Here is a 13,012-nt window from a genome sequence, read left to right as displayed (position 1 = left end):
GGGAAATTACCCACACAAAGAATTAGCTGTTAACTGCAATACATTCGTGTTCAAGGCAAGATAAGATACAAAACTGAAATCTTCACATGTTCAACTAGGGTAAGATACATGTAACTGGAAAAGGTAAGGAAAAGTTCTATAGAGGGTTTAATCACCCTGGACCCTCTGTATCCACTACATTTACTATTCTCACACAACTCCATTGTAGCTTAAGGGTAAGAGAACTAAATTTAGCCCAATTCAGAAACTGAACAGATTCCCTGTGTTTGATCCTTTTCAGTTAAAACTATGGGTCCAGTACAAATCAAACTGGATGTCAAGGCTTTTTTACTTGGGAATCTTAACTTGCTTTACTTTTGTGACTGAGACAGATATGGCTACTTCACTGTGACTAAAGGCTAGCCAAATGGGAAAGGGGATGGAATGAATCAAATTCCCCTTTTGATCACTCAACAGGAGGTCCACAGGAACCATGCCTCATTCTATTAACTATCTCTGCTTCCCCAACTGCAGTCAATGATAACACAGGGGCTGCTTGATGCTTGCAGGGGCCTCTCACCAAACACAGGCATTTAAATGGTTGGCTTCCTTGAGATGTCCCTGGGCTAGATAAAGACACTCTGAGACAGTGTTCCTTCTGCCTTGGCTCCATGCCTGGAGGGAATGCATACCTCTTCCTCCAATGGGACAAGAAGCCACAGCTCTCCACTGACTAAATCCCATGTCTGGTCCCAACTCACATCATAGCTTCTCCATCAACTTCTCCACACCAGGCTTTTGGAGCCAGGTTATCGTAGATCAGCACAACAGAGGCACTTCGGAGAGTTCAGCAGCACAAGGGAACATACAATAACAAAGCCATTCCAATCTGGCTATATAGTTAATATTGAGATAGTCAAGGCATGAAAACAGTTGAAAATTACGTTGCTAAAACACTCTACAGATTATACGTATAGCAGAGCTTTCAAACTTACAAATAACATGAAATACCAAAATAGGCTGTTACTTTTCCTTTCGCCACCTCTCTCGTTCTCTCTCTCTCTCTCACACACACACGCACACATACTTTTTAGTGCTAAGACAACTGTATGAAAAAGAGGTAACATATTTTTAAATAACATCTCAATATTCAAACAAAACTATACTTCATGTATTTAAAACAAAAACACATAAATTACGCATTGGTTTCTCTGTATTTATTATTGAATAATGCTATAGTTGAATTTTTTGTTTTTAATGGAGTTTATAACTTTGAAATACTTGCTTCAGACTTACTTAAAGTAGAATTAACCGGGTTTTTTTGACCTCCTACTTTTAGATTTGGGGGGTGATGGTTCAGAATCAGATGCGTTCACAGTAATGGATGCTACTTCCACCAATCCTGGTTGAAGGGGTTCCAGTGATACCTGAATAACAACTTTTGTTTCAGGAGGTAATCCTTCTAGCTGCTTAGGCTTCTTAAACATTTGATGACACTGGGTCTTGTGCTCCCTTTTCTCTTTACAAGTTAAAAATTGTAGCCGACATTTGGAACACTGGTGAAAACGCTTTGCCCAGTGCTGTCTATAATGACATATGTATAGTGCTTCAGTTTTAAAAATTTGGAGACAAAAGGGGCAAAGTAAGTTCTTAGTGTTACCATGGTATGCTCTGAAATGTGCATCCACATCTGCAAAGAATGATGATCTGTAACTGCAAACCTGGCATACATAGGGCATTTCACCAGGCTTATGATTATCTTTCATGTGCTGTAAGAGAATCTGATCTGCCTCAAAGGACAATTCACAGATTTTACAGACTGTGCAGGGCTCCTGGGAAGTGTGGACACTTTCAATGTGACACTGCAGCTGGAAGGGCGTAGGAAACTGGCGGTGGCAGTGCTGGCAGGTGGTGTGGTATTTCCAGCTGTCACCTCTCAGCCTCTCAAGTTCCAAATGGTGCTTCATGTGATTCATAAACTCAACATTTTTTAGAACCTTCAAGCAGCTGTGGCATTTAAAGGCTGTGTGAGTTTTTGGTTCTGGCTGCCCATCTCCTATATGCTGTCCATAGTAGAAGTCACGAAGTAACACAATCAGATTGCCTTCTGTGGGATCAGCAAACTTATTTTGACTTGATACACTTGGAAAGTCAGTTTTTGTCAATACATTTCCCCCTAAAGGACTTACAGGCTTGCAATGAACATTGTCCTTTGGAAAAGCTGTTGGACAAGGTTCTCCACTCTGAACATGGCTTAATGAGTTATGAACACTGTCTGGTGTGCTTTGCTGAGTAGTCACTGTATGAAAAGTACCTGAAAGGGACAAAGCTAAAGAATGTTCTCCTATAACTCCATCACTGAGTGTAGGCCTTTTGGGACTTGTGCTATTTGTTTCAGAAGTGGAAAGTCGCTTTGATACACGAGGACTTTTATCCATATCTCCTGCAGAAACTGCTGTTTCTACTGGATGCTGCAATGAACTTGTGAAGGTAATCAAAGGAGAACATAACTCTGAAAAGCTATTAGGCATTATTTGTGGTGAAATATTTTTAGAATCCGCTTTGGACAAAGGCTCAATAATAATAGGACTATCTGTTGATCTTGATTCAGAGACAGAAAGTGGCAAGACAGTCTTTGCTTCTGATGTAGGAGTCACATGACTAACAGGCTGTAATTTCTGAGCATTATCTTTCCTGAAGTGACCATACCTATTTCTCCTTGAACTAGAACCTGGGGTAACTCTGTTCAGTATGTTTGAAATGACTGGTTTTGAATTTGAGGTCATCCCAACAAAGATCACATCATCATCCTCATGTACATGTTCCACTCCAACCAAGATGAGTTCAGCATCTTCATCATTTACTAGTTTGGTTTCTCCCTCGCTTTTCTGTGGTTCTGGCTCTTGTTCTTCTTCACATGACATCCATGGTGGTTCCATATTTTAAATACTTTTTTGTTCTTGGAGGGTGTGACCACAAGTCCCAGTGCTTCCTTTAAATAAACTGCCACCTAGGTATAAATATACTACATATTAGTTAAGTACAGAAAAATGTGCTATTTGGTTATCTCCAAAACTCTATGGTAGTTATAAACACCCTTATCTTACAAATAAAGATACTGAGCATCAAAGAGACTAAATGAAAGATGAATAACCTATGACTACAAGTCTACATGACTCAAGAATAATAGCTTTGTTCCATGTTGATTTTAATCTCTTCTAATTAAAAAAAAAAAAGAAAAAGAAAAAACAGAATACCACCACTGATCATTAGGAGAAATCACATGTAAAGCACGAGTATTTTTACAACTGCACTATTGTACAGTGTTTAGAAACAGGGACTTTGGAGTCAAAGAAGATTAAGCTGGAATTCTAAGTTAATCACACACCAGCTGCATCTTTTTGGGCAAATTTATAACTTTTAAATGTGTTTCCGCACCTTAAAGACAAACATGCTTATTTCTTAGACTTAAGGTTAAGCTCTTTTTAAAAAGCGTCAGCTATTTAATGGCATCTTGTTTTGTAGTAAAATTGGAAAAAAAGTTATCTTAAATGCACATTACAACTGATTCACACATGCTAATTTCATAAATGTTAATACAGAAAATAGGTAGCAAATTCAAATATAAAGTATCTATACACAGTTAACAAACAGCATAATTCAATGTCAAGCACTTAACACAGGCCTAGAAAATTGAGAATGAACTCTCTTGATAATCTCACCCCCAAAGCCACACTTATACATCCTAAATTTCTCCCTCTAATCCTGACTAAACTTAAATCCAACAATGCTTCATCCTTCATTCCACATTTCTCTTCCCCACATATCAGGCAAAGTCATGACAGTATTTCTCTAATACCAATATCAGACAGAGACATCAAACACACACACACACACACACACAACGGATATTCTGTATGAATACAGATGCAAGAGTCCTCAACAAAATACTTGCAAACAAAACCTAACAACATATAAAAAAGATTATATACCATGATCACGTGGGATTTATGGAGGTATGCAAAGTTGGTTCATTATATGAAAGTCAATCGACATTATGCCATTTTAACACAATAAAGGACAAAAAACACATCTGCCTGCAGAAAAAGCATTTCCCTGAATCTAGCACCTTTTCATAATAGGGGTTAAAGTAAACCACTTAATAACTAAGAACAGAAGAGAACTTTCTCAAAGGGTACCTATAAACGACCCACAGCTAAATCATACTTAATAATGAAACACTGAAAGCTTTCCCTATAAGATTGGGAACAACATAAGGAAGTCTATTCCACACTTTGGTTCAATATTATACTGGCAGTTCTATAACCAGAGCAATCAGGTAAGAAAAAGGAATTGTTGTTGTTGCTTAAAACAAACAAACAAACAAAAAAACAGCCTTCAGAATGGAAAGGAAAAAGTCAAAGTATATTGGAGATACCATACTTTTATATATAGAAAATCCCAAAGAAACCACAGGTATTAGAATTAATAAAAAGCTTGAAGAATATAAGATAAATATTTTAAAAGTCAATCACATTTCTATACAGTAGCAACAAATGTTCTGAAAATGAAGTCAAGTAAACACTTGACTCTACATTAGCATTAAAAATAATACTTAGGATGTCAGAAAGAGAAAGACAAATATCATATGGTATCACTTACATGTGGACTATAAACTATAACACAAATGAACTTATCTGTGAAACAGAAACAGACTCACAGACATAGTGAGCAGACTATGTGATTACCAAGAGAGGAAGGGTGGGAGAGGCATAGACTGGGAGCTGGTGACTAGCAGATGCAAACTATAATGTTAATATATAGAATAGATAAAAAAAGATCCTACTGTGTAGCACAAGGAACTATATTCATAATTTGTGATAAACAGTAATGGGAAAGGATATGAAAAAAATTGTTCGTGCATGTGTGTGTGTTTACATATGAAGGAAAGGAAAGGTAAAAGGAAGGAAAGGAAAGGAAAACTCTTGGCAAGTATGTACAGAAACTGGACCTTGTGTGTTATGGATAGATTTTAAAATGGTGCAACTGCTACAGAAAACAGTCTAAAGCCTCCTCAAAAAATTAAAAATAGAACTACCACATGATTCATCAATTCCACTTCTGAATATAAATTCAAAAGAAGTTAACATGGGGTCTTGAGATATTTGCATAGCCATGCTCAAAGCAGCACTAATCACAACAACTAAGAGGTGGAAGCATCTAAACATCTATCAAATGTGATACATACATATAATGGAACATTATTAAGCCATATAAAGGAAATTCTGCCCCAAGCTACAACTTCATGATCACTTAAGACATCAAGCCAAAGGAAATAAGCCAGTCATAAAAAAGACAAAAGTGTATGTTTCCACTTATACGAAATATCTAATATAGTCAAGCAATAGAAAGGAACAAAGTGGAATGATGGAGTCCAGGGTCCATGGAAACAGGGAAGAAAAGAGGAGTTGTTGTTTAATGGGACAGGTGATGGGTACAGAGTTTCAATTTTGCAAGATGAAAAGGTGTAGAGATCTATTTCATAGCAATGTGATAAGGAATTCCATGATATTTCAGAGGTTAGGACTCCAAACTTTCCTATCAGGGGCTGGGTATGATTCTCAACCAGGAAACTGTCATTTAAGCTGCATAGAACAGCTAAAAAAATGACAACAACAACAACAAAACAACACTGTGACTCTGTGTGTGTGTGTGTGTGTGTGTGTGTGTGTGTGTGTGTGTGTGTACTTGTGTGAGTTGCTCAGTCGTGTATGACTCATTGTGTCCCCATGGACTGTAGCCCACCAGGCTCCTTTGTCGATGGGATTCTCCAGGCAAGAATACTGGAGTGGGCTGCCATTTCTTTCTCCAAAAAGGCTGATGAAATTGTGTGAAATACTTAGCACGTAAAAATGGTTAAAATGGTAAAAATTTAAGTTAGATGTTTGGGTTTTTTACAACAATTAAAAAAAAAATCTAACAACCAGGAAAATAATTTGAATGGACTTTTCACCAAATATGATATGCAAATGGCCAACAATCACAAAAAATACTGCTTAACATGATTGAAAGTGAAAGAAAGTGAAGTCACTCAGTCATGTCCGACTCTTTGCGACCCCATGGATGGTAGCCTATAACGCTCCTCCATCCATGGGATTTTCCAGGCAAGAATGCTGGAGTGGATTGTCATTTCCTTCTCCAGAGGATCTTCCCAACCCAGGAATCGAACCCAGGTCTCCTGCATTGCAGGCAGACATCTTACCTTCTGAGCCACCAAGGAAGCCCGTAACAAAATGTAAATCAGTCTCAGTGAGATACTACTTCACACCTATTAGGTTGCTGCTGCTGCTAAGTCGCTTCAGTCCTGTCTGACTCTGTGCGACCCCATAGACGGCAGCCCACCAGGCTCCCCTGTCCCTGGGATTCTCCAGGTAAGAACACTTGAGTGGGTTGTCATTTCCTTCTCCAATGCATGAAAGTGAAAAGTGAAAGTGAAGTCGCTCAGCCATGTCTGACTCTTAGTGACCCCATGGACTGTAGCCCACCAGGCTACTCCATCCATGGGATTTTCCAGGCAAGAGTACTGGAGTGGGGTGCCATTGCCTTCTCCTACCATTAGGTTGGCTGTAATCAAAAAGAGGAATAATAACAAGTGCTGCAGAGGATGTGGAGAAAAGGAATCTTCATATATTGTTGATGTAATTGCTGTAAAATAGTACAATCACTTTGGAAAAGTGGTTTGTCAGTACCTCAAAAATTAATATAGAGTAGCCATATGATCCAGAAATTTCACTCTTTTGTATATATCCATAAAAAATGAAAATGTTGAGTCCATGCAAAAACAGTGTTCACAGCAACATTATTCACAATAGCCACAAAGAATACACCATCCAAATATTATCCATTAGTTGATGAATGGATAAATAAATGGTGGTATATGCTCACAATGGACTACAGGTAAGCCACATACCATATTGTTATACCATATTCAGCCATAAAAAAAAATGTGCTGCTATACAGCCAAGAAATGGATGAATCTTGAAAATACACAAACTAGGGGACTTTCCTGGAGATCCAGTGTTTAAGACTCTGCACAGGTTCCATCCCTGGGCTAGGAACTAAGATCCCACATGCCACATAGCTAGATAAATAAATATTTGAAAAGAAAACATGGCATCTGAATAAAGCCAGACACAAAGGTCACACATTGTATCTGGAAGAACTGTACATAGAAGAGAAGCAGGAAAGACAAGCATTCTATAATCCAAATGAAACATTTTTTTTTTTCCCCAGGGAGGAGGAAATGAACTGCTCTAATAAAGGCTGCCAATATATTAAATAAAATAACAACCTCAGGCTCTACTACAAAGCCACAATCATCAAGACAATATGGTACTGGCACAGAGACAGAAATATAGATCAATGGAAAAAAAAACAGAAAGCCCAGAGGTAAACCCACACACCTATGGACACCTTATCTTTGACAAAGGAGGCAAGAATATACAATGGAGAAAAGACGATCTCTTTAACAAGTGGTGCTGGAAAACTTGTCAATCACTTGTAAAAGAATGAAAGCAGAACACTTTTTGGAGAAGGCAATGGCACCTGACTCCAGTACTCTTGCCTGGAAAATACCATGGACAGAGGAGCCTGGAAGGCTGCAGTTCATGGGGTCGCTAAGGGTCAGCCATGACTGAGTGATTTCACTTTCACTTTTCACTTTCATGCACTGGAGAAGAAAATGGCAACCAACTCCAGTGTTCTTGCCTGGAGAATCCCAGGGCCTGTGGAGCTTGGTGGGCTGCCGTCTATGGGGTCGCACAGAGTCGGACATGACTGAAGTGACTTAGCAGCAGTAGCAGAACACTTTTTAACACCATACACAAAAATAAACTCAAAATGGATTAAAGATCTAAACATAAGACCAGAAATTATAAAACTCCTAGAGGAGAACATAGGCAAAACACTCGCTGACATACATCACAGCAGGATTCTCTATGACCCACATCCCAGAATATTGGAAGTCAAAGCAAAAATAAACAAATGGGACCTAATTAAACTTAAAAGCTTCAGCACAACAAAGGAAACTATAAGCAAGGTGAAAAGGCAGCCTTCAGAATGGGAGAAAATAATAGCACATGAAGAAACTGACAAACAGCTAATCTCAAAAATATACAAGCAACTCCTGCAGCTCAATTCCAGAAAAATAAACATCCCAATCAAAAAATGGGCCAAAGAACTAAATATACATTTCTCCAAAGAAGACATACAGATGGCTAACAAACACATGAAAAAATGCTCAACAATCACTCATTATCAGAGAAATGCAAATCAAAATCCACAATGAGGTACCATGTTATGCCAGTCAGAATGACTGCAATTCAAAAGTCTACAAGCAATACATGCTGGAGAGGGTGTGGAGAAAAGGGAACCCTCCTACACTATTGATGGGAATGCAAATTAATACAGCCACTATGGAGAACAGTGTGGAGATTCCTTAAAAAAAATAAGAAAAAAAAACACCTGGAAATAGAACTGCCATACAACCCAGTGATCCCACTGCTGGGCACACACACTGAGGAAACCAGAATTGAAAGAGACATGTGTACCCCAATGTTCATCGCAGCACTGTTTCTAATAGCCAGGACATGGAAGCAGCCTAGATGACCATCAGCAGATGAATGAATCAGAAAGCCATGGTACGTATAAACAATGGAGTATTACTCAGCCATTTAAAAGAATACATTTGAATCAGTTCTAATGAGGTGAATTAAACTGGAGCCTATTATAAAGACTGAAGTAAGCCAGAAAGAAAAACACCAATACAGTATACTAACACATATATATGGAATTTAGAATGATGTAACAACAACACTGTATGCAAGACAGCAAAAGAGACACAGATGTATAGTGTTTTGGACTGTGTGGGAGAGGGAGGGGAGAATGATTTGGGAGAATGGCATTAAAACATGTATAATATCATATTCGAAATGAATCACCAGTCCAGGTTGAATGCAGGATACAGGAGGCTTGGGGCTGCTGCACTGGGATGACCCAGAGGAATGGTATGGGGTGGGAGGTGGGAGGAGGGTTCAGGATGGGGAATACGTGTACACCCATGATGGGTTCATGTTGATATGGCAAAACCAATACAATATTGTAAATTTAAAATAATAATAATAATAATAAAAATTTTTAAAAATAAAAAAAAATAAAAATTGACCACTGAGTTAAACATTTGGAATTCACTGGTGACCTTGACAAGAGTGGATTTAAAGGAAAATGAGAGAAATGGAGATAAAAAATTCTACAAACAACTCTGCAGAAGTCCATAATAAGAAAACATAAAATAAAAAAAAGCAGAAGCAGGATGTGTCACAAAAGACAAATTTTTAATGAGAGGTGACATTATAGTCAGTCTGTTTGCTGATGGGAACCGTCCAGAGAAACAGAAAACTTAATCCAGGACAAAGAAGAGACTTGCTAGGATATCACTGAATAAACAAGAATTGAGTAGAAAATGGCAACCCACACCAGTACTCTTGCCTGGAAAATCCCATGGACGGAGGAGCCTGGTGGGCTGCTGTCTATGGGATTGCACAGAGTCAGACATGACTGAAGTGACTTAGCAGCAGAAGCAGCAGCACACAAGAAGTGAACACAAGCCAAATAATTTGCTCACAGTAACAAGACTGAGATCATATGCAGAAAGGCTGTCATGGTGGATTAATGGGTATGGTCACCAGCCTTCAAGATGACCCTGTGAATCACATGTCCTGATATTCCCACCCCTATGTAGTTCTCTCTCAAACTATCACAGGGTTGACCTGTGAGACTAAGCAAATACAGAAGTGAAGATGTGTAACGTCTGAAAAAAGACTGCACTTTATCATGGATGCAAGTTCTTTCCTGAATCACTCATTCTGGGAAAAGACAGCAGCCTCCACACGAGCAGCCCCTTGGAGAGGCCCACAGAAGGAGGAACTGAGGCCTCATGAGTACAGCCAAGTAAGAGAACTTACATTCAATAAGCCAAGTTTTCAGAGGTTGCCAAACCAGATAAAAGCTTGACTACCACCTCAGGAGGGACCCTGAGGCTAAACTACCCAACTGGATTCTAGACCAATAGATATCAAGTGTAAGTTTTTTCAAACTATTCAATTTTGAGATAATATGTACAACACAAACAGTTCGAGGTATAATATCATTCACATCATACTTACACACAGAAGAGTTCTCCTATAAATATGGTAAAACTTAAAAAACACAAAACAAACCAAAACACCTAAAAACAGGAGTTGCCTGGCAGTCCAGTGGTTTGATTAGGACTCAGCCCTCTCACTGCCAGGATCCTGTGTTCGATCCCTGGTTGGGGAACTAATATCCTATGAAGCCACATGTTGTGACCAAAACCAAACATGCTGTCAAGTTCAAAGCTGTACCAGCAATAGATAACTATGCAACAGAGCTGTAGGCACAAGTTGCTGGGCATAAAGCTACCTATCATCTTGTTTACTGGCATGAAATGAACTCAGATGCTCCCCCACCCCCATCCAGTGGAGTTCAATTACTTAATGAAATAAAGCTCTTACAGGTGCAAAAATGAGCAAGTAATCCCATGTAAACATGTTAAATCACAACACATTTTCTTTGAATGAACCACTTTATTCATTTGGCCGTGCTGCTTGGCTTGTGGGGTCCCAGTTCCCTGACCAGAAGTTAAATCCAGACCACTGCAGTGAAAGCCAAGAATCCTAATCTCCAGGCCACAAGGGAACTCCCATACCTTCATTACTTTGCTTTTGTAGCTAAAACCTTAGGATATGTGCATTGCCCCATTTTAGCCTCACCAAGTGGTAGGAGTCAGCTCTACACAGCTTAAAACCCATGGTGCTCTTACTTTTTTTTTCTTTCAAGAATGCAGGAGAAAGCAAGCCAGTAGCCTCCCTGCCTGCTTTTAATGTTTCAACTCAGAGAGCTTCAGAGTGACCTGAAACCATGATTGCCCTGAAGTCACCACCCGCAATCAGGGTCAGCTAATCCCCAGGAGAACTCTCTCTCCACAGCAACATGTCAGCCCATGAATGAAAGGAGAAAAACGGAAGGCAAGAAAGACACAACTTTGTTCCTTATTGTAAAAATGTCTGTCACCTTACCTCAGGGGCACATTGAAAACCTGAGTGCCCTTCCCAGGCAGGAGAAGGTCACATCCTGGGGTCGGGCAGAGGGAAAGTCAGGGTGAGTCACCTCTTCCTGAAACATTCTATCCCCCAGGCCCTACCTGGTCCTACCCTACAGATGCTGACCAGGTGTCTCACACTCAACCAGAGCAAGTGATTGAACTCCTCTTCCCTGAGCTTCTTCCTCCCACCTCCCTTCTCTCAGTAACAAACAAACAAACAAACAAACAAATACCTCATCTGCCACCTTTCCGAACCAAAGGCCTGAATCTCGGGGCCCCCAGGGACAGGGGCAGCCCTGGAGTCCGAGGAGAGGCAGAGCAAACAGGAAAACGACCAAAGCGCCGCGGCAGTGGAGAGGCCACTAGATTGATTTTTTTTTTTTTTTTGCTGTGCCCGCCTGACTGTGTCTGGTTGCAGAACCGGGTTGGGCCCGAGTCATAAACCCGCGTGAAGATTTGTATATGTGTGTGTGTTTAAATATATTAAGTTCCACAGGAGACCTGGGAGGGGCGGGGGCTGGGGGCATGACAGGCCCTTTCCGCGAGCTGGCTTGTCCCACCCCTAGGACAGGAAGGCTGCTGGAGAGCTGCTCCCACCCAGACTAGAGAGGGGAGAGGGCGAAAGGGGCCTGAGGCCTGTAGGCCCGGCCTCAAGCTCCCTTGGCCCTCAGAGGCCGTCCCGCCGAGCAAGGCCCCGCCAGATTGGGGATCTGAGAAACCCTTCGCTGGGCACTCCGGCACCGCTTTGGCCGCACCAGGCCCCAGTCCTTACCGGTCCCCGTGGGCGGCGATGCCAGAACTGCCGGCAGCTCACCTGCACCTAAACAGTCCCTGGGTTAAGTCTGAGGAGGCAGGCCCGAGGGAACAATGCCTCCTCAGGCCTGGGACGCCGCTTCAACTGCCGGCGTGTCCGCTGCCAAGGACGATTGGTTGCCAGGTGTTGACGCCTGCAATCGGATTGGCCGCTAGGCCGAGTTCCGCGCATGCGCGCGCGGTGGCCCCCTCTGGAGGCAACTGCTGGGGGCGTAGTCAGGCTGAACCTGAATCTGAAGTGTCTTGGGTCTGTCAAGATTGCGCAGCTCACCAAAGGGGAAAAAAGAAAATAGATTGCACAGTCGCCAGGGCACAGGGCTGAGAACGACCTCCGAGTCTACCAGGGGACTTCAATGATGGTGTCTAGCACTCACAGCCCTCAGGGGTGACCTGCCCCTTGCTTAAGAAACTTGACCTTGACCGTACACCTGGATCTTGAAGCCCCTTCTCTTGGAATTCCATTTTGCTCAATGCAGGGCAGCCTGCCCCCGATTTTGCACAGCTAGAGTGAGCTGAGCCGAGAAGACAACGGCAACCCACTCCAGTACTCTTGCCTGGAAAATCCCATGGACGGAGGAGCCTGGTAGGCTGCAGCGCATGCGGTCGCTAAGAGTCGGGCACGACTGAGCGATTTCACTTTCACTTTTCACTTTCATGCATTGGAGAAGGGAAGGGCAACCCACTCCAGAATTCCTGCCTGGAGAATGCCAGGGACAGAGGAGCCTAGTGGGCTGCTGTCTATGGGGTCGCACAGAGTCAGACGGGACTGAAGCGACTTAGCAGCAGCCTAGTGAGCTGAGAATGAGCTTTACTTCTTTTTCTTTTTCTTTTTTTTTTAATTTTAGAGCCTACACTTTTTAATGGCTGAGGAAAACCGAAAGCATATTATTTTCTGACGTGAAAATTGTGTGAAGTTCAATTTTTGGTGTCCTTAAAGTTGAAACAGGGACTTGCCAGTTCCTTTGGTTATTGTCTATGACTGAAAACTTGATCAATCGTCAAAGATCATATTCGCAAAGCCTAAAATAGTTCTTTTTG

At 41.3% G+C, this 13,012-nt stretch overlaps 1 protein-coding gene across 1 annotated transcript; it reads right to left on the bottom strand.

Annotated features, from left to right (window-relative positions):
- Positions 1-1,181: 1,181 nt before the first annotated feature.
- On the bottom strand, positions 1,182-12,101 carry LOC132344681 (zinc finger protein 280B-like). The gene is made up of 2 exons (XM_059884321.1): positions 11,976-12,101; positions 1,182-2,989 (listed from the first exon to the last, which is right to left on the bottom strand). The coding sequence occupies exon 2, from the start codon at positions 2,916-2,918 to the stop codon at positions 1,287-1,289; it is 1,632 nt and encodes a 543-aa protein (XP_059740304.1). The 5' UTR covers positions 2,919-2,989; positions 11,976-12,101; the 3' UTR covers positions 1,182-1,286.
- Between the last annotated feature and the right edge of the window lie 911 nt (positions 12,102-13,012).

The sequence above is a fragment of the Bos taurus genome, chromosome Y (assembly GCF_002263795.3).
Source record: "Bos taurus isolate L1 Dominette 01449 registration number 42190680 breed Hereford chromosome Y, ARS-UCD2.0, whole genome shotgun sequence".
In the NCBI taxonomy this organism is placed as follows: Eukaryota; Metazoa; Chordata; class Mammalia; order Artiodactyla; family Bovidae; genus Bos; species Bos taurus.
Note: the sequence above shows the minus strand (reverse complement) of the source record. Positions and strands in the feature narration are given on the sequence as shown.